General features: G+C 39.9%; 2 protein-coding genes across 10 annotated transcripts in view; one reads left to right on the forward strand and one right to left on the reverse strand.

Annotated features, from left to right (window-relative positions):
• Tenm2 (teneurin transmembrane protein 2) overlaps positions 1-23,635 on the reverse strand; it is a 1,251,952-nt gene that overhangs the window by 830,773 nt on the left and 397,544 nt on the right. The gene's annotated exons all lie outside the window — the stretch shown is intronic.
• On the forward strand, positions 11,552-12,693 carry LOC102002742 (protein SET). Its single transcript, XM_005350399.3, has one exon. The coding sequence runs from the start codon at positions 11,613-11,615 to the stop codon at positions 12,480-12,482; it is 870 nt and encodes a 289-aa protein (XP_005350456.1). The 5' UTR covers positions 11,552-11,612; the 3' UTR covers positions 12,483-12,693.

A 23,635-nucleotide genomic window follows, 5' to 3' on the forward strand; every position in this document is an offset into this window, starting at 1 on the left:
AGTCACAACCCTTGTTAATCTTAGAACCCACGCTTATAGCCGCTTCCCCTTCTGCTTCTCCAAAGCCCAACTCACCTGTTTCTTTTAGCTCTTTGGGTTATCGCCTGGATTTTTATCAGTCAACAGAGTTACAGTTTTGCTCTGCCCTCATCGGTCTTGGGAGGAGCTAAGTGGTGTTTGAAAAGAACTTACGGATGCTTGCAACTTTTGGATTTACATTTTCAACACTGACAAACAAATGTCTAAAACTGCAATGGAGGGGCTGTAGCCAAACATATAAAGCCATCTACATTCCGCTTGGACATCAACATCAAACCGCACTGTGCAAAACCATGTGAGAACTACATTTCATTGGCAAATATTTATGGTATTTCTTATATACTTATAATAAAACAGCTTAATCCCTCATTTCAAATAGATATGTACATTCAATTTTTTTTTGCGGATATGATATGTCTTTTATGAACCATTATAACTCTCAGAGCTGAGAGTATAAGGCTAAAAACCTCCTAAAGTGGCAGGAATGTTTTCAATACTTATGGAATAATTTGTTAACAAATGCAAAAATTTCCACACTGAAGCTGAACAATTTTTTTTACATAAAATATCCATCTCGTCTAATGAAAACATGACTTTCACAAAACAAAACAAGGGGTAATTTCACATTTCTGGGGGGAATATTAAAAGCTTTTGCAGGATGTCTGCTTTAATTACCTTGAAAAGTGAAGCTTTCTTCAGGGATTGCTCTCTTATAGTTAGTATCTGGGCAAAATTCTGATCACGGTGATTAAAAATAAAAGGGACTCCAGAAAAATTACCAGTTCTCTAAATATCAGGAACCGTTTCATATGTTTTGATGTAAGATAAAGTTAAGGGCAGAAGACCTTCAGGAGAGCCCCAAGGGGACAGCACTCCTGATAGTGAGCAAGGCAAGCATGGGCAGAAAGAGCAGGCCAGCCAAGCTCTGCCTGAGTCCTCACTTCCGCGTGTGGGATTTGGGTGGGAGGCCAAAGGAAGGCAGATGTTCACCTGTTGAAAATGTTCTGGAGGGGATGCAGGCAGGAACTCACTCATTCTATCTGGGCACCTAGAGAATGGTACAGTTGTATCGACTTTGAAGGAAGCAAGGAGTATACTGGGCCAATGAATTGACGAGTTTATGAATGGGAAAATTAAGCAATGTGGGAGATTAGTGAATATGCTGACCATACCGCGTATTTCTATAGAAGATATTTTAAAGGAACATCTACAGAGTTACATACATCCTAATCATACAAAGTTGTGTGTGGTGGTACTGGGGACGGGATATAGAGCCTTGTGCAGTTTTGACAATAATTTGACTTATGTATGACCTGCATACCCAGGCCACAAAGCATTTGTATCCAACAGTTTTGTTTAAGAGAGAATAATTCACAACAGACGGGGATTCAAGACATTCAGTGCTGGTGTTCATGGTGACAGCTGGTTGTCAGTGGAGGAATTACAAGTAGAATGAGGGCCCGGCATGAAAGTCACAAAGCACTTACCTATGAATTACAGAAAACTTAAAGTTGAACTTTGTGTATGGCATAGGGTGAATGAAAATGATCCCAGGACTGCTGACATAAAACACAGCGCATCACAGAGACTTGTGTTTTGATCTGCCTGCATCACAGTGAGCAAAAGCCCCAGCCATCATTTTTTTTTCCAGCGAGTTGTTTTGTGGCCAAGGAGAAGCACATACTCAAAGACAGTTATTAAAGGAAATATTACGAATTTACTTTGAAATATTTCAAGGAGACATTTGTTTTTAACTCCAGGCACATCAATCCTTCAGTGTCTCCATCCTTAATTTGCATAAACACTGTAATTGACAGCTTGTTAACAGTTCATTAAGGACACTAAAACCTTGTGATAAACAACAGCCTGTCAAAGGCACACTGGACGGAAGATCTAGCCATGCATTTTATCCACCTTCGGAATCAACCCACTTCACCAACCGTCCGTCCAAGAGGAGGCTTTGCCAATCGATATGTTCACACGCAAGCACTCAAACAAGGCACTGGAAAGCACTTATTAAGTCCTGATTAGCAGCTAATTTGTGTCTCTCAGCTGACTAACTTCTATGAGTAAATGCAGCCATGACCCCGATTTTTTAAATGCTAGCATAATATTGTTCCAGCAACTGCAAAGATCAGGAAGAGAGGGGCAACTCATAACAAGAAACAGAAAGAGTGAAAAAAAAATGGTAAGTTCTGACAATCTGTAACTCCTTGTTTCAGAGAGAGAGACAGACAGAGAGAGAGGAGAGAGAGAGAGAGAGAGAGAGAGAGAGAGAGAGAGAGAGACAGAGAGAGAGACAGAGAGAGAGACAGAGAGAGAGAGAAAGAGGAGAGAGAGGATTAGAGTAGAGGGAGGGAGGGAAGGAGGGAGGGATGGGGGAACGAAAAGGAAACACAAGCATCCAGTGTCATGCATGGCCCTTCTTCTTAGCAGTCTGAAATGGAATATTTTCGTGATTGCAGTTTGAAATATGCGGTAGAGATGATGAAGCTGCACAACACAGAGAAATCCATTTGTGATCCCCTGGCAAGATGCATTATACAACTACTGGATGTTGTGTCTCTCCCCATTTTTGGATGAAAGCCTGATTATAAGCTCATTTCATTTGAACAAATCTTCCTGGGCTCCCCGCTGAGCAGGGTGTTTCCATTGAAAGCAGAGAGGTCTTCAATTTTCCTACCTCCAGTGTGGGATCCTTGCTGCAAGGGTATCTGGGTTCACAGGGATACTACAGGGTTAGTCCAGGCATTTACGTTCAGTGTTTAGACAGTTCACTTTACAGCACTCTAGACAGGGCCAGCGGTCCGTAACCCTATTCTTCCTACCCGTCTTGTCTTCTTACAGAGAAGGGAAATGTGAAATCACTCAGGAGCCTTTCCAATCACTGCATTAGGAACTATAATGTCAGCACCCAGAAGGCTGGGGCAGAAGAATTGGAAATTCAAGTTCTTTCTCAGCTTTGTGCTGAATTTGCAGTCAGCTCTGGCTACCTTAGACCTTTTCTCAGAACAAAACCAAAAGTCTTAAAAAATGCTCAAATAGGGACAGAGGTACGACCTGATGAATTATTTCTTCAAATACTTTTGAAATACACCAAGAGTATTTGAAAACTGTTTGAAGCGTTAGGTATAGATAGACCGTTTTACCTGTTAAATCCAGGCACTAAGATCCCTAAAAGCTCAAACTTAACACAAATGTGTGGATTTGCTCATATAAATGCATGTTGTAAGATGCCAATCGGATAGATTGAAAATTGTTTTTTAAATGTTGAACTGCATTTTGGAAATCTCAAAAATATTTTTGATCCTTGTATAATTGTTATCTATAAAATTTATTTTTAACTAGAGTTCGGTATCCATCCAACTAAAATAGAATGCTCTTCTCTGTTCTTTCTGTCCAGCAATCATTATCACAACCAAACAAGTCAGTGATATTTACCTACTAAATCCACTGAGCACACTTTGTGTGAAGACTGAGTATATATGCAAATATAAATTATATATTTTAAAGTTATATTTTCTATAAATGCTGTCATTGATAGTGTTCTTAAATAGAACTTTGACAGTATTTTTACAATTTGGTGGCTTTACTTTGTTAATCTGTGCTAAATCTTTTCCTCATAAATCTTCAAAATTGTCTCTTCCCTGACTTACTTAGTTCAGGTATGCTTTGTACACCAAAAATATATTCATATTTTCTGTGTTCTTATTTTTTATTTTTTTCAGGCAGGGGTTCACTCTGTAGCCTAGGCTGACACTGAACTCATAAGCTTCCTGTCTCAGCTCCTCCAGTTTTACAGGCATGAGAAACACTCCAAGCTCTGTCTTGGCCTTGAAATCAAAGACGAAAGTAGAATCAAGCAGGCCCATTTCTTAGTGAGTAAGGAAGGAAAGACCTCACCCTGACATTCATACTCCAAGGGGGAAAAACAAATACCCAAAGGTAGTGATAAAAAGTAAATTATGTAACATTTTGGAGGGTGGTTGAATCCCAAAGTTACACATGGTATCATTAAATAAGTGCAAGGGTAAAGCAAAACAAAATATTAAGTATTCACCTTTCCCACTTAGAAAAGATATTAGGCCTTGTCCATAGCTGAAGAGCTACTGGCAGTGGGTTGTTGCTCCTGGGGCGAGGGGTGTCATTCTGTAGCGGTGTCGTCACTAGTAGGTTGCCCATGCTCTAGTGGCTAGCCCTATACTCGTGCACATATGGATAGCACAAATTAAACTTAGCAGGTTAGCTTTTTTTTTTTTCTTAAAAGGACATGAACTTTGGAGAGGGACATATGGGGAATGATCCCGGAAAAGTTGGAGGGGGTAGGACATGATTACATTTATTATGTCCAAGTATGAAATTTTCAAAAAAAATAAATAAAAGGAAAAATACATGGCTCTTAAAGTGCTATTAAAATATAAAAGAAATATTAAAACAGCTTAGAATACTTTGTGGAAAAAAACTGTTTATCCAGTATTATCTACATGCTGGTTTGGAAGTGAACAGAACTCCATGTCTTTCAATTGGTCATGCTCCTGTATCATGCATGCCTTGATCATTGTTCTGAAGATAGCCAGATGGCCAGGAGTATGTCTGTAACACTTTATTTCCTTAGGTCACATAAGCTAAGTTCATGCAGCTTTTCAGAAACATACAAAACTAATACAACAGCAAACTCACCTCACCCATACCAAGCACCACAGTTGGTACGTTTGATGTTAGTATGTTGTCAGTTACTATAGGGGCAAAATACTGCATTGTAGAATGCAAAATATTTTGATTCTATTTATTTCTGCAAAGCAGTTCATTTGATTGGGGTCTTGGTGAAGAAGTATGAGTGCAAGCCTTAAGTGATACATTATTCAACGCAAATTAATGCAGTCAAGTGAATATATAAAGGCCAAGCAAAAGGTAGGGTTAGTCTCTGAGTGTACACAAAGGAAGACAAGGGTCATGAATTGCCCGAACAATTAATACTGATTCAGTACACACCTGGGGAACAGCAGCACAGCCATGTCCAGCGAGTGCCTGTGTTGCGTGGTGGTTGATGGCTTCCTTGTGGAGTCATATGGGGCATGTGGGGGGGGGACTCCTCGGATGCTAGCTCTCATTTATACTGGTGGGCAAGTTTTCTCACACTTATGATTCATCAGTTACGAAAAGGGAATCATGCTGCATATGCCACACAAATTAGGGAAGATAATGTATGAAAACCACTTAGCACAGTGCTTGGCACGGAGTTTAATACATGACAGCTTATACCCAACGAATCCCATGTGCCAGGGAAGAACAACAGAGAGAGAGAGAGAGAGAGAGAGAGAGAGAGAGAGAGAGAGAGAGAGAGAGAGAGACAAACAGCACATGCACTTTGTGGGCTGAAATATGAATAAGCAAAAGGCCCCATGCCACGGGGAGGCAACAGGAACGGATGTAATCCAAATTTCAAATATCTGCCTGGCAGCTTGGTATATATAGGTTTGGCATGGAGCTGGAGGTGGCTCGGAGATGGACTAGAGGAGGGCATTTCACTCCAGGAGCAGAAGGATGAAAGGAGATGGGGATGGAGGTGGTGGCGACCGAAGGAGGTCTGATCTAAGGGACTGCTGGGAAAGAGGCAGCAGGTGCTGGTGATAAATTGGATGTGGAGGATGAAGGAGGAGAATCAAAAATAACTCCAGGATGGGAGCTCTGGGGAGGTGGAGAACAGCAGAGACAGTGACGGGGAGGTGGAAAGGGATGGATGTGCGGTGTGGCGTGCCCACCCGTAGGGGAACGGATGATGTGCCTCCAACAGGATGATTCTGAGTAGTCTGCGTTGGAAGCAACGGGAAGTGGCTAAGACAGAAAGTAAGGCCTGATTGGAATACTTTCTCATCGGTTCAAGGTTAGAACTTTGAGACCGCCTTATGATTCGATGAAAGCAAACCCCTGCTTTGGGATCTGGCAACAGATCCTAATGGAAAGAAAAAGGGGTCGGCTATATACAGCATATTTTTCTAAGTGGCTAAAAGGAAAAGAAGGTTCCCCCGTGATTCTGCTTCAGAGCAATGCTGCACCCATGTTCCTCATGCTTACAACTCTTATTGCAGCCCAGCAATCCTAAAAAAAAAAAAAAAGTGAGGAACAGAAAGGGGATGATTCTCCTACAGGAGTTGTGGTGAGGTGAGGTGACTTCACATCTATACATGGTTTGGTAATTTTGCAATAGATTTGGTTTAATGTGGTCTTTTGCCCGAGTTTATATTGCTAGCCACGGTCATCACCAGGCTCTTAGAGGCATCTGACAGTCTGTTTATCTTGTAAATAGTTGCAATGAAAAGAGGGGAAGCAAAAAAGATTGTTACGTTTTGTGTTGCTTAAAAACTACTGGTAATTAGGAGGCCCACATGTACCTAAATCAAAACAAGCCAAGCAATGTTTTCAGGATCCCTGTAATGCAATCCGTAGATGAGAATTTACAGAGAAGCTGTGATACCAGATTGTATTAACTTTTATCTTACCTAAAGCACAATTATCGTCGGCAACAATAACAACATGGTGCTATCACATAAACCTATATAAAAGAATTGGCGAGGCTGCAATAATGACGTCCATGCTATTTGGATTATTCCTTGAAAATTATCCAAATTCCAGTGGCTGAGAAGAGGGACTTTTTGATTTCCTTCTAAACTGCCATGGCCTGCCGCCCCACCCCGTTCCATGGCACACACATGCGCTCTTACACACATACTCTGTCATAAAGCAGGAACACGTTTCCTAACCCAAACTGAAAAGTCCTTGGCTCTCCAAATGACTATAAATTGCATGGCTAAGTGCATATGGCCCCAGGGCTGTCACAATTACTTCTCCTGACAATTCATCATAGCATACTAATTCTATAATATCATTACGGCGTCTCTTCTCACTGTACTGATCCAGCCAGCTAATTTAATCAACTAATAATAGATTCAGAAATGGATGCAAGGGGCCCTAGCACTTCAAATTACATTACTAGAGACATACCGTGGTGCAGAAAATACATTCCCTGCAAGTCCAGCTTAACTCCACAAGTTACTTTGGCCAGGGGCATGGGGGTCATTGCCACAGTGAATTGTAAGGGAAGCATTATAGCCATGGAGTTTTCTTTCAAAACCAATACATTTTTACTTGCTTAAAATATATTAATCGCACCAGTAGGGGAACAACTTGGTTCTGTCTATATACAGGGTCTTTGGGCTTATTAATAAGACATAGAACTCAGAAGATCTCCTAAGAGTAGCAGAAAACCCAGAGTTTTATGGTGAGGTGTGGAGTGGGTCATCCAGCAAGAACAATTAATTTTATTAAATTTTAATCTGTTCTGAAAATATCAATGATAATTAGAAAACATATTATTTTTTAACATCTTAGTCCATCTTGCATGCCACAAGAAGGAATAACTTAATTTATTATGAAGAAAAAAAAGAACCCCAAACAAAATACCTCCCCAAATACCCTATCAGGTAAAATACATGTTACAAATAGTTGTGGGTCTCTTGCTTAACTGTAGTGTTAGAAGTTTAGTATTCCTTTTGCAGTTCTATTTACTTATTAAAATATTTATATAATTCCATGTTTTGGTGTTTCTATAGAGATTTACCTATCTATTCTGAAGTTTCAACAGAGGCAGAAAGAGCAGCCATGTGCAAAGGGCCTAACAGCTGGCTTCCAACATATATTGTTTGTTAAACTAACAGGTAGATTCTTTTTTGCTTCTCCTGGGGTCTTGGCAACCTACTTCACCTGCATACAATTGCAAGCACCTAGAATCCCGCAGTTATTACCCGCCTGATGGTAACTTAAACTAGAACAGGGTCCATTTAGTAAAACGTTAACAGATATTTAACTCAGCTGGTGTTTCCCATGCATGTTTCTAAAGCCCGAATACCCATGCCTTTTCCCGAATTTCCTGCTACAGGCATCTTAAGGCTTCCGTTCTCAGCTTGGCCTGAGAAACCTGTAACCAGCAGTGGGTGCCACTGAAAACTGTATTAGCATTGGTTAAACTTAGTGGGCATATTGGTTTCTATTTCGTCATGCTAGAACACTTGACAAAGAGACCTCAGAGCAGAACCTGTATTTCTATCATCCACGGGAAACTCAGCTCCGCTGGTACCTTCATCCACCCAGACATAGCAATACGACATGTGACGCCTGGCAGGGGGAAGCTTCCAGCGAGATAACACGGACCCTAGCATTCTCATAGGTCACCAAGGGCCACCAACTCTCACCTAGCATTTTTTTTTTTAATCTCAGACAGACCAACTTTACCCATTTTAAGTCTGCGGTCCTAGACACCTGTGGCTCTTTGAGTGTCCAAATCTCCTGAAGTCATGGAATGTTTTTAAGCAAAAGGTCTTTAAAAACAGGACATTTATATAGCATGTTTATCGTAAGATTTAGCTTTTAAATATGCTTTTCGATAGTCTGATTAATAAGTTTACAATATTGCCTCGTTGTTTTTATTCATGGTTCACAGCAATGTGTATTTCCACAAATGTGCCTACCTTGTATGAATCTCTTCTATTAAAAAAGGGCGAAAACTCTCATCTAGATAATGTTTCTGTTAGTTATTTTGAGACTCAAGTGTAAATTCAGTAAAATGTCCGTGCAATGTCACCCTTTGCTAAATGTGATTCGAATCGTGTTTACTTAGCCTAAATGCAAGACATCTCCGTGAGCAGTGTAATATAACAAAACAAATAATTTTCCTTCCATCAATAAACAAGAGCTTTGTTCATCACTAAGAGACGTTGGGTGGTAAAGCATTGAGTGCTATGCATTTTATGCCTAAATCAATGTAGTGTCTTGCAGTTATACCACCTAATGTGTTTTTAAGTCATCCGCTACAGAGATCAATGTGATTCTTATTTGATATTCAGTGTTAAGTTAAGCCTCATAAATTTAGAATTGCACTCTGTTATTTTGATGGTTATATATTAACCACGTACTGAAAGTTTTATGATTTTAGACTCAGCCTGGCTGTAAATCATACTGGTTCCATACGTGAGTCATAGGGTCTTGCTTGATTTTTATTGCTCTGCTCAGAAAGAAACGGATGGATGGATGGATGAATGGATGGATGGGTGTGTGAGGGAGGTAAACCTATAGTGTGTTTGGATAAATATTTCGGGTATGTGAGCAGTGACTGCATGCTTCAGAAAATTCAAATTAGACAATGCACGGAAGACCGCTTTGTAGGCTCTGGTGATAATACAACATCGAGGTATCAAACTGACAATCTTTTATATTAGTACCCTCGGGGGTATGGACCTTGACCTCACCCTCACCAGAGTTCACCTGTGTACACTCTGTGGCTAGTAAGTCTGACAAGCATACCTCTACCTGGGTGAAAAGTGTGTGTGTGTCTGTGTGTGTGTGTGTCTGTGTGTGTGTGCATGCTTTTATCAGTACTCAATCTGAGATGTATACTATCTTCAGAGTCTGAATGGAAACAAGGATACACATTGACACAATTCCTCAAACTGATAAATTGGGAAATGACACTGGACTCTACCTAGGCTCACATAGAAAAATTAATGTATGAAGATGACAATAATTGTCTTCTTAATTGTCATTCATAATGACTATTACACACAGCTAAGAAAATCAAAACCAATGAACCAACCAAACAAGCAAAAACAGCAGAGCAACAGCTTTTGCAAATAATGGCTCAAATTAGATGTACTAAAACACATCTTCCCTCTACGAGGCATCCCTTGGCTAAATTTTAGATAGATGGCAAGAATAGATTTGTAACCCTTAGCTCCAGCACAAGGGAAACTTTGGCAAGCTATCAAACAGCCTTGAGCCCTGAAGATTCTAAATTAGTCCCTGTACTAAATATATATTTTAAAATTATAACTGAAGTCACGTTTTATGACATATTTTCAGATTCTTCACGCTTCTCTCGATAGTTAAAGATGCATCATCTTAGGGTATGACTAAACTGACAGACATGACAACATTTCAAAGGGGATTATGCAAGATTGGGCCAAAATTTTGATCAGTTTTGATTGAGCAGCCTTTAGCAGTAAGTCAACAGTTACTGTTTTGTTTTTTTCCTTCTTTGCTTTTCCCAACTATTTAGTAGCATAAACTGCCTAACCTTTCTATTTCCTCTGGTATATTATTTACTATCATTATTGATTTACAGGGCTATTGCTTAAAAACCAGTTCACATTTTCTTTCTCTACTTTTAAGAGTCCTGAACAGGAACCTTCATGACAAAATGTAAACAAATAAAATTATCTCATCTATAAACATAGGCAGTAACAAATTTGTAGAATTCAGCTTTTCTCACAGAAAGATATTCTGTGATGAGTTTCTTCCCAAATGTTCCTGAAAAAAAAAATAATGTTTTCAAAGTTTGTACTTGGTTTGCAAGATTGGCCATACACTAGTCAGTAGTCGCTATATTAGTAGGCTATACTCTGAGGTCACTCACCTGGGAAGCTAACTGATGTGGGAAGTGCACCCTAACTTACTGATTTCGAAGTCTTGGGAGTGGAGCCTGGGGATGTGATCCACCTCTATCTTCCCCATCCTACCTTCCATTCATCCTCCTTGACAATGGTGTCAGGGCTGTGGAGACACCGCCTCAAGAAACATTGTTCAAATGATTTTTTAGTCACTCCCTGTTGCGTTGCTGCTCTGTGTCTGTTGTGTAGGAGAAGCTTTGGTCCAGGTGTCGGGGCTTTCAGGATTCTAAATGCCCCCTGGACTCAGAGTCACGTAAGAGCTAAGTGAAATGGCAATATAACCCCAAGTGAACTTTCTAGTTATCTATACCCAGTGTGGCAGCTTGAGATTTAAGTACCAGTTGGGCACGTAGAAAGCATTTCAATGGGCAGCCTTAACAATGCCTCCTATGAAGGTATGTCCATGTAAGTAGGAAATGTTCTGCCGGGATTTACACTTTTGTCTTGTATTCCTTTACACACACACACACACACACACACACACACACACACACACACACACACACTTTGATCAGTAATTCAATCAAAACAGATGTATGGCAGGTGAACATGCTATTGTGAGAATGTAAAATACTATAAACAGAGCATGTAGTAACTGAGGGACGGAAATGGGAAGTCTGGATTATTTCAGGAACACTCTGTGCTTGGGGGAGTCTTCTGGGGCAAATTCCTAGAGCTTTAATAACAAGCCTGACACTCCTTCATAGCGTTCTACTAATTTAGAATATTGTATAACTCAGATTTCTTCAAGTCTCCCAGGATCTAGTGGTAATATTTTAAGCTGTTATTCAGTTACTTTTCATTATCAACACACCTTTGTGCTCAGAGATAATGAGGTATCAAACACTGTATTTTGGAATGTGATAATGTAGACCATGCTCCTGAACTCTGAGAATAATGGCCCATTTATTTCAGTGAAGGTCTCAATGTGCCCAGCTAAGGTGATGTAAATTTGTAAGTGTAAGCCAACTTTTGGGTCTTTTTTTTTTTTTTTAAATTTACTGTAGCAGTTCCTGCGAGTTTCTTCCTGCTCTCTGCATCTGGCCTCTGCCTTCTAGCCACTTCCCTCGTGTCATGGCCCCTAAACGGCAATCTGCGCTTCTGCCTCAGTCCAAGAAACCCAAATCGGCTCCGTCCCCGAAACTGGAGGACAAGTCTGCCTCTCCCGGCCTGCCGAAGGGAGAAAAAGAACAGCAAGAAGCAATTGAACACATTGACGAAGTACAAAATGAAATAGACAGACTTAATGAACAAGCAAGTGAGGAAATACTAAAAGTAGAACAAAAATATAACAAACTCCGCCAACCGTTTTTTCAGAAGAGGTCAGAATTGATCGCTAAAATCCCAAATTTTTGGGTAACCACATTTGTCAACCATCCACAAGTGTCTGCACTGCTTGGGGAGGAAGACGAAGAGGCTCTGCATTATTTAACCAGAGTTGAAGTAACAGAATTTGAAGACATTAAATCAGGTTACAGAATAGATTTTTATTTTGATGAAAATCCCTACTTCGAAAATAAAGTTCTCTCCAAAGAATTTCATCTGAATGAGAGTGGTGACCCATCCTCAAAGTCCACTGAAATCAAATGGAAATCTGGAAAGGATTTGACAAAACGCTCGAGTCAAACACAGAATAAGGCCAGCAGGAAGAGACAACACGAAGAGCCAGAGAGCTTCTTTACCTGGTTTACTGACCACTCTGATGCAGGTGCAGATGAGTTAGGAGAAGTCATCAAAGATGACATTTGGCCAAACCCCTTGCAGTACTATTTGGTTCCTGATATGGACGATGAAGAGGGAGAGGCAGAAGATGATGACGATGATGATGAAGAAGAAGAAGGCTTGGAAGATATTGATGAAGAAGGAGATGAAGGTGAAGAAGATGAAGATGAAGATGATGATGAAGGGGAAGAAGGAGAGGAGGATGAAGGCGAGGATGACTAGCAGAGAAGACTGATGGATTCCGACTCTCTTTTTTATTTTCTTTTTATTAAATTTCTCCAGTCCCTGGGAGCAAGTTGCAGTCATTTCCCTCCCATCCCCAATCCCTCTTGTGCTCAGTCGCCCTGTTTCTGAGGTCTCGCTTCTCAATACCATGGTTCTCAACTTATTTTGGGGGAAATGTCTTGAGCAAAATACAATGGGAAAAGAAAAAAAAAAAAAAAAAAGATTTACTGTAGTTTTGATTATAGTTCATCATGCTCTCCTACCTTCTCCTAACATTTAAGTGACCTGTCCCACGCCTCCCAAGTAAGCAAATCCCCAAATTCAGTTTGGAGTGTGCCTCACTTAAACATAAAACTCATGAATTTTTTTCAGAGAATTTGCACTATTCTGGGATTTCTAAAATGACTACAATCATTAGAAATGAAACAAAACAAAACAAAACAAAACAAAAAATTCCCATTCAACTTTGAGCCTTATCTTCTGGATCACCTTCTGGACCAAGTTTATAGGTTGGATATCCACTGCATTATGTACACAGGACTTAAAGATTAACTCAATATTGAATGTTCTTTGCAGTACTAGATTCAATGTACTGACATATGCCTTATATGTATAAAAGTTTAAGAAGACTCTCTCAAATATATAATTAAAAAGTAGCACCCAGAATCCTGTACATTTCTGCCAGTCTCATGGTCAGTCTCTAACTTAAGTAAATAAGAACAGCAGGGAAGTTGCCTTGCTCTGAGGAATACTTTCTGCAATAATTTTAGATCTGCTTTATGTACACCAAGGAGGCTGTCAGTTTATCTGATCTTCAAACACTAGATGAACTCTATAGGGACAGTTGCTGGGAAATCAGAGGCTGTTTGTTTAAATACATTTAATGTTTCTTTTTTTCAATCTGAATGCCGAATTCTCTGTCTCAATGTATCCCTTGTTTGGAAGTATTTGTTAATTTTCATAAATGAGTCGCCAAGAAGGCAGATATGGTAAGGACATTGCAGAAAAGCAGTCTGTGTCTATACCAGGCTACAGAATAAAGCAATTCATTGAGCATATGGCTTTATTAGGCTTAAATAGCTCTTCTCCAAGATGATTCTGAGCACCATATTTTGAAAGATAAGGTAGTGGGTTGTTGTTTTTGGATATTTGCCTTCATAAAGATAGGCCATCTGTCTCAACAAGTGAGAAGATTCGAATGCTTTGATTGCTATTTTCCTAATCAGGATAAATCCTAATGTATTTTCACATGCTGATGAACTCGATCTGACATTCTATCTTGGAGAGGCTGGCTGGTATCATCGCTGTCAGGGTTGCATGCTGTCCACAAATATCCCTGCACAGTGTCGGGTGAACACGCAGGTCTTCTGTTTTCCAAAGTCGGACAGAAAGTCATAAAAAAATAGAGAGATGGTACGGTGAGATAACAGGACTTATCCTTTGTTTGTCTGAGCAAGGAAATTAATATTAAATATAAAATTGTGCCACTCCATTTTATTGAGATTGTAGTTATGATATAATTATTCCCACCTAAGATTTTTCAAATCTGTAAAAAAATTTTACCATGGAAGACCCAAAATCATTTTTAAGAATCCCTCTAAGTATTAGTCATATGGTCAGTAACTTCCCATTACCAATGTGCTGAACAATTTTTTTAAAAAGCTCATAAAAACAAACTAAAAATTGCCTGAGTACATCTGATGTAACTAAAAATTATATTTTAATTATTTAATAAATCGGAAAGCTAGAATAATGTGCAGTATCTTCTGTACCCTCATTATGTATGCATACCACTGTCAAGGCTTCTAAGCACACACTTCCAGTCTGCTTTCTATGTAAGTTTATCTTTTCCTCAAAAGCATAATTGGTTCTATAATGTGCAGACCAAGCTTTAGACTGCTTATTAACGGAACAATAGATGAATAGTACTTCCCTATATTATTAAAACTTCACAGTTCCTTTAACAATTGCCCCTTTTGGATACCCAAGTTTCTTGAAGGATTTCATGACTTTTTTTGGTAAGTTTATTTATTCTGTTGGGACTAGACACTCACATCATGCTTCCTTGATGACTATGAGAGAATAGAAACTCCCACATAGTGTTCCAATAAGTCCCATCTTACCATACATGGCTTTGACTTATTGGCACAGGGTAGGTCACTGTTTGAAATACATTGGCTTTGTTTCTCCTTCTAGTTGCCTGATTCTTTTCAAAAGGATTTTCAATCCTTTCGAAACTCTGAGTTCCTATGCAGGTAAACCTGAATTTGTTTGGTGAACAGCTTGACCTGGGAGACATTTTCCAAATAACCAAGTCCAAGGTGTCTTTCAGGTCTTTGTCAGTGAAGTTGCTCCAATATTTTACGTGACAGTGCATGCTTTCAGATGATTGCACATATGTTTGTATTTTCTAAGTTGTATATAAGTGTTCGCTGGATTTGGAGGGAAAATACACAGAAAACATACTGGGCTGAAATGCTATTTCTTGGCTGGTACCTGGCCCAAAAGTAAGTGCTTTAGCACATCTCTAACACACTCAATAAACTTGCTATTATTAACTAAAGACTGCATTTCAAGTACATTATGGCATCACTCGAAGTAATAGCAACTGAAATGTACCTACTTAATGGAATCGATCTTTCATAAAGACTGCAGTAAAGTATTATCAGAAGTCACTTATTGAACTTTATTTCTCAATGATATAATAAAAAGTAGCATGTCAGGAATAAAAATGTCATTTGTCATCTGAATCTCTGGCACCTCAGAAATGGTATCAAGAAGCAGGGGTGGGCACTCCTTGAACATCACAATGAGAGTAAGGATTAGCCATTTCCTCTAGCCATTTCCTCAAGCCTCGGGCGGCAAGAATCTCGGTGTGTTCAGTGTCTACCGTCAAGCACTGGTTAAGCCACAGATATGCGTAGTACTGTATTCCTGGGATAGACTGTTTATGGCATTGTTTTTCCAAATAAATCAATTCATTCCTCTGGTCCCAAGCTGCCCCATACTTTTAAGACTCCAAATGATTTGAGAGATCGCACTTGATTTTTTTTTTTTTTATTTTTCTGTGTTTCTCTGGTTTGTCTCCAATATGTTTGGTTTTCATGGTATGTTTGCTAGCTCTGATGCCTTCGAGTAGATTACAACAGCCGCACTAGACCGTAAGTGAACTGGAGACACGCTGGAGATTAGGCATTGCTCCAGAAATAGAATCGGTTTGGGGAAGTGAGTTTCCTCAGACACAGTATATGAGTACTAATGCAGCCAGAAGGTAAACATTCAGAACTCTTTCTCACCTCTTGTCCCTCAATATTAAATGGAGATTTTTTTTTCCTATGTGGGAAGAAAGGCAAGAAGAAAAATAGCCTGTGGGCAAGCGCATGATTTTTGCTCGCCCTTTAAAAGATTCTATTTCACTCAAATTAATTAAGTCAGATATTAAGAGACAACCTTACTAACTGGCTGTGTGTAATTTGGAATAGATTAATTTGGGGTTGTTTAGCTTCTCAATAGTGTGAAAACAAGACACACTTATTAGAAATTATACTTCATGTTTGGGTTTTCTTCCTTTGCTGCATTAGCAACACATGTTACAACACTCTTGTGGTGTTTGCTGTAATAGCAAGCAAGCTGCTGGTCCCAGTCCATCACTTGATCAAAAGAAGAATATTCTGGTGCCCTACAAACTTTTTAGATATAATGTAGTGAGTTGGGTTGGAAATGCCTCTCGTCGGCTTATGCATTGGAACACTTGGTCCCCAGTCAGTGCTGCTCTTTGGGGAGCTTCTGCAAATTTCAACGTGGAGCCTTGCTAGAGGGAGTAGGCCCCTGGGGACTTGAAGGCTGTTCTTTCTGTTCCTGTGTGAGAAGTTAAGGTCGCTTAGCTCCCAGGTGCAAATGGCTAGAGCCACATTTCCCTCTTTGTTAGAGAAGCTTCCTTTGAAGCCAGATACTAAAATGCTCTTTCCTACCTAGACTGCTCTCGGTCATGGTATTTCAGTAGAGTGACAAGAGAGTAACTCATAGGCATGCTCAACCTGTGGCCCAGCTATCCCCAAACTATCACAAGGTAGTTTGGCTCAACACATTTGTAGATGATAATGCTGTAGCACTACATCAAACAGCTGGGCACTGTAAATGGTCCTGGGTGGACAAGCTGATGCTCACTTAGGTTAACTGCGGTGCATCTTTTACTTCTGAAGCTTTTAACTTTGGATAAGTTCATTGGGTTTTAACTCTTGTATAAAATGAGACACATCTGTATTGGTTTCTGCCCTGATACGAAAAAGCAGAAGATTAGAACAAAGTAGTAGCAACTGGCACAGGCTTATTCCTTCCCCTTTGAATCTTGTGCATGTCCCAACCTTGTAGGACCTACTGACTGCCGAGCATGGACACGGTCCACACAATACAGCTGCTGTATACACAATCATCTCTACTCTCTCTATTGCATTCCTGTAAGCATTTGAGCTGGAGGTCGTTGCTCTTAAGGTCTCTGTTTCAAAAACCACAATAGTCCACCCAATGACAAGCATCCTGAAAAGCAATAAACTTGTATGCCCTAGATGCAAGGACAAAGCATGTGGCCTACTTCAAATGCCTATAGAGTTAACCTATTCTTATTTCTTCTCTTTTTCTCTTTGTATTCAGTGTTTTCTCAAATGAATTGCTGGCATGTGCTTTCCTTAAGTATTTAATTAATCCTGTAAATAAACACCTTATTTTTTATTAAATTATTAATCAGGAATAGCATTCATCCCAGCACCTGGAAATATGTATCCAAGTGGCTCAGTGATCAGACAATTGAGCCGACAGTATTATGAGATATCTTCAAGCCTAAAAGAGACCAAAAGATACAGAAACAAATGATTCCCCTGGGAAGGAACTGGATATAGTAATAAAACACTGAAATTTAGACATCTCTAGATTCCAATCTGGTTTCAGTGGTACGTACTGCAGTTTTAGTGAGCACATTCTTCTTGCATGGCAGTCAGTTTCCTCATCCGTAACATGATTTTTTTTGTTCTTCTCAGAGTTTGGGAGGAAAAAGATACGCTCATTATAATGGAAGGCATTTCATGAACTACAAATCATGTGATGATATTGATGGTAATTGTCTTAAAAGTCCAACTGATAAAACAAGGCTGCTGGTTCCCTGCCGAGGCTTTCTTCACGTTTTATATTTCAAGGATCGGATCAGGCCCTGAAATATTCAATCTACTTTACTCCAGCATATGCAACTAAGCATGCAATTGCAAAAATAATTGAGCTCTTTAAGTCCATCGATAACACTTAATTCTATGAATATGCATGCGGGGAAGAATGCAATTCCCACAAGGTGCCGAATGTCAGCTTGTAAGGAGGGAGAGGCTGATTTTGATCTGGAAAGTAAAGCTAACCCATCATTAAACATCGTGGATGAGAAGTGACAAGGTGAATTAGTACAGACTCTGAGTAAACTTTACAAGTGAGTTCAATTAAACACAAGTCTATGTGTCCTTTGCAAACTCATTTGGAAGTAGCATCAGGTGCGTAGTTCTTCTACGGAGATGCTTGGCTAGTTTCTTTCTTTGACTCAGTTTCCACCAGACTCAGAGCAATGTCCTCTGACTTCTCCAAGGACCTGTTTATATATGCTGTGCACTCTTCCCTGGTTGAGATGAAAAGGAGAAACTTTACACCCAATAAGCATGACACTTGAAGTCGAAGGACATAAAAATACGTCGTTTTGTGGTTTGTGAACTTCTGGGTTTCCTGGTGAGCCAATTACATTATCTTTGCCTCGACACAGAATACTAGGAAATGGGAAGCCTCGTGCCAGTTCGTCTTTGGGGATGGCTGCAGGCACTGATTGGGGTTTTTTGAATTGTGCTATAGCTAAAGCACAGGTTTGTGGGGTGTACTTCCTGAGATTACAGGGTGAGAATGTGTTAGGTAAGGATGAACAGAAACAATTCTCATGGAGATTTGCTGGATCTCTTGCAGAGCACACTGTCAATACAAGAAGATATCTCTGAAGTCTTCACTTGCTTGATTTAGAGTGTAATAGCCTGTCATTACCCCGATTACTGTTATGTATAAGACAGAAGAGCTCCATGGGCAGGCTCATGTGATCTGACTGTCTTTTCAAGAACTAGAAAATTGTTTAGCTGTTATCTCATTTAATCCTTACACTAAACCAAGGAGCAACACAGGATACCCATTTATAGAAAAGACAAACTCAAAGGATTGCAACAGTTAATATGAGTAGACCAGAGGCTCATGTTAATCAGTACTGAACCTGAGGATTGTACTCAGACACAGATGCCTCCAAAGCCTATTTTCTTTATACTAGATCATTCCAAAATCATCCAGGACAGTAAGGGGACAATAGAGTAAGCATACCCAACTGAGGGTCTTTAATTGATGGATGAAAAGTTAAACACAACAGGATAATATTTGTCCATAAGAAGGAATGAAGTACCACTCTGTTGTGTAGGATGGCAAACTTTGCAAAACTCACGCTAAGTGAAAAGACAGTGTGAAAAGTTCAAGCACTGCATGACCGGCTCCATTGAAATGAAGTGTCCAGAACAGGCAAATCCAGAGAGGTGAAGTCGATTTCATGGTTGCCGCGGAGGAGCAAAGACTGTGATGGAGGTATAGGAAATGTCATCTACAGGGTTCTCAGTTTCAGACGGGAACGGGAAAATGTTCTAACAGTAGTTGTGCTGATGGTTGTGCAATCCCACGCACATACTTGAAACCATGCATTGTGTTGAAAGCTCTCTTTAAAGACGTGAGCTACATACTGTGTAAATTGCATCTCAACTACAGCACAACAAATAGTCAAGTCATAGGCGTAAATTTAAGGAGCTCAAGCAAAGGGCGTTTAGACATTGTTTGAACTAAGCAACACTCACTCACGGGAAGATAAGGGGTCAGTAGCACCGTGCCACTTCCACTGAGGAATGTGAGGGAAAATAGTTTCGTGCGGGAAGAATTGTTACACTCCCTGAAGGACATGCTTGCTTACGGCTCTGATGAAAGGGTTTTCTTCAACGATACCTTTCTTGCCTTATCCGTTTCAAAAGTTTGTGGTCACATTGCATGGGCTCAACGGATAGTCAATGGTAATATTTGCTTTGGGGAACTTTGCATACATTATAATGTTAGGTTTGCTGACCTTCACCTAAGCAGATGGGCAGTCACTTTTATAACGCAAACTGACATCATTAATACTTAGGGGGATGCACTGGAAGTTCTCCTGGGCCCAAAGCCTATCTCAGTGCCTCTCACCACCCTCTTCTGCTGTCACTTCCCTTTTCTCTCCATCCTCAAGGGTAATAACTTCCCTTGGCCTAGAGGCTGGAGGAGAGGCACGGATACTACACACTGAGCGTTAAATTGGCTGAAAATTTAGGTGTCATTTTCTTCATCAAAGAGAAGTAAGGGATGGAAAGTGTTTCTAAGGCTCCAGGAAGCCATTCTTTTCATATGGAAGGGAACTGGTGAGGGCTTTGGATCATGTGTTTAAAGCACACAGTGCTTCTTCTGCATACCACTTACTAGTGAGATGAAAAATCTTTTGATGATAAGAAAATTACTTTAAAAAATAATAGTAGCTGACCAAAAATAAAATAAAATCTTGGCCAAGGATGGAAGAAGGTTCGCGTTATGTCTACACTAATTTCAAAGTCACCACCAACTTTCTGTGTTATTCCCTGGTGCAAGTTTGTACATCTTTATAATGCCTTCAGAATAATTTATCACATAGTAAAGATTTTAAAAAATCATTATCCTTTTGATCTAAAAATCCTTATACTTCAACTTTAATAAGTTCTTTCTGAAGAGTTGCCATGTACTTTTTTACTCCTAGGAGAAATCAACAGCAGAGCATTCTAGCAAGGTTTTAGGATCTTCTAATCCTACTTTTAAAATTTTCATATAGTTCTTTATATTTTTTCTTGTTGTTGGGCCTATCCACCATGACACATACTTTGGTGTTCAAATGGAAATTAGTGTGAAAATCAGAGACAAGACCTAAGCTTGCAGAACTATGGGGAAGAACACCCAGACATTTTTCTTGGTTGTTTAAAGTTAGCTTACTGTTTAGAAGGGTTTTTTTTTTTTTGTTTTTTTGTTTTGGCTATGACAGACATATCAGCATAGACCAAGCAAGTTGTTAACAACTATCTGTGCTTCTGCCCATCAGTTACTTTATATGGTTCTTATCTTTCTATCAAAACTCAAGGGTAGCACATTTCAACTTAGTTTGACACCCTAAAAATGACTATATGCAATGTAGTTTCAAAGCACTCTGACCTATTAAATTATATTTTATAATATGGACATGTATTAAAGTTTCATCAACCCATAGTTTAAAAAATGCTTGCTCTTGTATACACACACACACACACACACACACACACACACACACACACACACACTTCCTAAGCTGGTAAATCCTCTTTGAGGAAACAAACTAGAACCCTAACCAAATCTTTTCTCCCTTGTTCCTTGTAAAGGCTTACCTCAAATCCGCCAAAAGCTGTACAATTTGGAGCTGTTAGGCCTTCCTATGCATTAGCTTTAAGCATATGTTCCTTTTATAAAGTTCTCAGAGGAGTATAGAGAGAAACGAAAATGAACTCAAATGCTCACACTGTATCATTGCTTCATCTAAGCGTTGGTCACCCAGGGGTGGATTAAGGAACGTGGCTGTGTAAGTCTTGAAGTTTTGTTGCTGCTGCTCCAAAGCAGGCTCTTTAGACACTGCTTAATCTATAGAACATGCGTTTTAAAATTCCTCACAATGAGAGAAGAAAGGGCATTGAAAGTCCACAGCTATTTGTCAAATGCTTGTTATAGCATAAGAACTAGGGTGTGCATTTAGCATATCAAAGCATCCCGTTCTAAATATAATGGGGTATAATTCTTTTACATTAAGAGATGGGGGAAGGAGAGAGAGCCCTTCCACATCTTCGTGTGAGTGAGGGATGAAAAATTGATCCTGTTCATAAGGAAGGCAACCATTTGACCAATTCTTTAGTATGCATGTCTACATGCATGTCTAAAATATTAATTCCATCCACAATTCATACATACTTACATTCGGTTCTGTGTGTACAGCCAGCACCCAGTCTTTCTACAGACATTCACTGTGTCATGTTGTGGGCATAGAATGATCCATTCTCTACTCTTTGTTCATTTATTTTTGAGATAGTGTCTTACTATGTAGGTGGGTCTGGAACTTGCTGGGTATACCAAGCTGGCCTTGACATCAAAGACACTCACCTGCTTCTTCCTCCTGAGGGCCTGGATGAAAAGTGAGCACCACCATACCTGACCACATTCTCTACTTTAAAGCTTGAGGCAATTTTCAGAGGCGGTTCTTCTCATTTGTGATTGTATTTTCACATCTTGTTTAGCACAGAACCCAAGAAAGATGCAAGGCGAATATTATGCACTCGCTCACATAATCCCACAGCAACCTGTCAGAGTGAGTATTTAGACTCTCTTTTGTCCTTTTACTGGCGACAAAAAGAAGCCTGGAAACTTTAAGAAACTGGCTGGCTACCCAGCTTTTAAATTGAAAAGATGGGATTCAAATCCAAGTCTGTCTGAATCCCAAACCTAAGCTTCAATGGCTTCTTTTATTTTACAAAAGAAAAAAAATGGTATTCACAATCATCTTATTTCACAGGGATTATTAAAAAGCGGTTGGACTATATGACATGTTCTATTAAGTAATCAAAAGAAATAAAGATGGGCCATTAGCCACGCATTTGCTGGATCGGGATGTGAAGTGGGGTGGGAAGGAGAATACATCCTCTACTGTTCTGATTTCCTTCCTGGATTCTCCTTTCACAGTGGGGAAATGACAGTGAGGGACCGAAGCCTCAACAGCCCAAACCAACAAACTACCATCAACACTGACCTGATCTAGGAGGCAGATGACACTCCCTAAGTTGAGAGTATTACAGTTCTAGCACAGAAATTCACGCCTCCTTTGCTCAATTTGTAAGACATTGGGTTGTTTACTTTAACATGGATTATCGAAGCCTATTTGTCCTAAAAATTCTAGTTGTCCTTGGGACAGCACAGATGGCCTGGGAGTTAAGAGCACTTGCAGAGGACCCATGTTTGGTTCTCAGCACCTATGTTTGTTGGTTTACAACTGCCCGTAACTCTAGCTCCAAGGGATCAGACACCTCTGGTCTCTGTGACTACTCCACTTCCACACATGGGTGCCTATGGACACACACACATATACACAACTAAAAATCATAAAAGCAAAGCTTTTTGAATTTCTATATGACTGCTTTGCTATGAGGTGGTAGTTTGATTAGAAATTAAACTAGCTTCATTTTCAAGTAAGTTAGCCTTATCCATACTATTTTATACTCTGTCCATTTAAGAGATTAAAACTCCCTGATTTACATTAATTTTCCAATGCCACGGAAGCCACAAGCTCTTCCTGACCACCCATGACCACCAGAAGGCACAATCCATGGAGCTCAATTCAACACTTTCAATTGACAGCTCCTCTCCATCATGCAACCTTGCTCTGAACTGTGGTCCCCTTGAATGGCATATAATGAGTATTTTCACTGACTATCACAACTTAAGGATTTTAATTTCCAAGTACTAAGAAAGCTCTACTGTGCAGAAAGGGATCACTTTAAGAGAGGCAGGGAGGCAGAAGGCCAACTTTGGGCTCCCAGATAGTTCCTCTCCTCTCCATTAACCATTTTAAATAAACATCAGCAATCGCCACACTCTGGCGTGCTCCAGCAACCATGATCAATATTAAATCCAAAGGGTTCTCCTTATTCTTCATCCTAGTTAATAATTTGGCCACGTGTGGGATGGTTAGCCATCTTCTAGCTCTTCCCTTCTTCCGGGTGAAGGAAAAATACTTCTCCCTGCCTTGCAGTGTCCTCCGGTCCTACTGTCTCCCACCTTGCTTGCAGTTTCACCTTCCCTAGATTGCCTGCTATCAGACAACTTTTCTAGAAGCCTGTCCTTGACTTGATCACTCTGTGTCCCTCTGCAGGACAGCTCGCCTGCTGACACCGTTCCCATTCCATGTTATGGGTGATGATTCCGCATCTGCTTTTGGAGGCTCACACCACACCTTGTTTCACCCCAAGTGTCTGTAGCTTTTC

This window comes from Microtus ochrogaster, chromosome 7, assembly GCF_000317375.1.
Source record: "Microtus ochrogaster isolate Prairie Vole_2 chromosome 7, MicOch1.0, whole genome shotgun sequence".
Classification (NCBI taxonomy): domain Eukaryota; kingdom Metazoa; phylum Chordata; class Mammalia; order Rodentia; family Cricetidae; genus Microtus; species Microtus ochrogaster.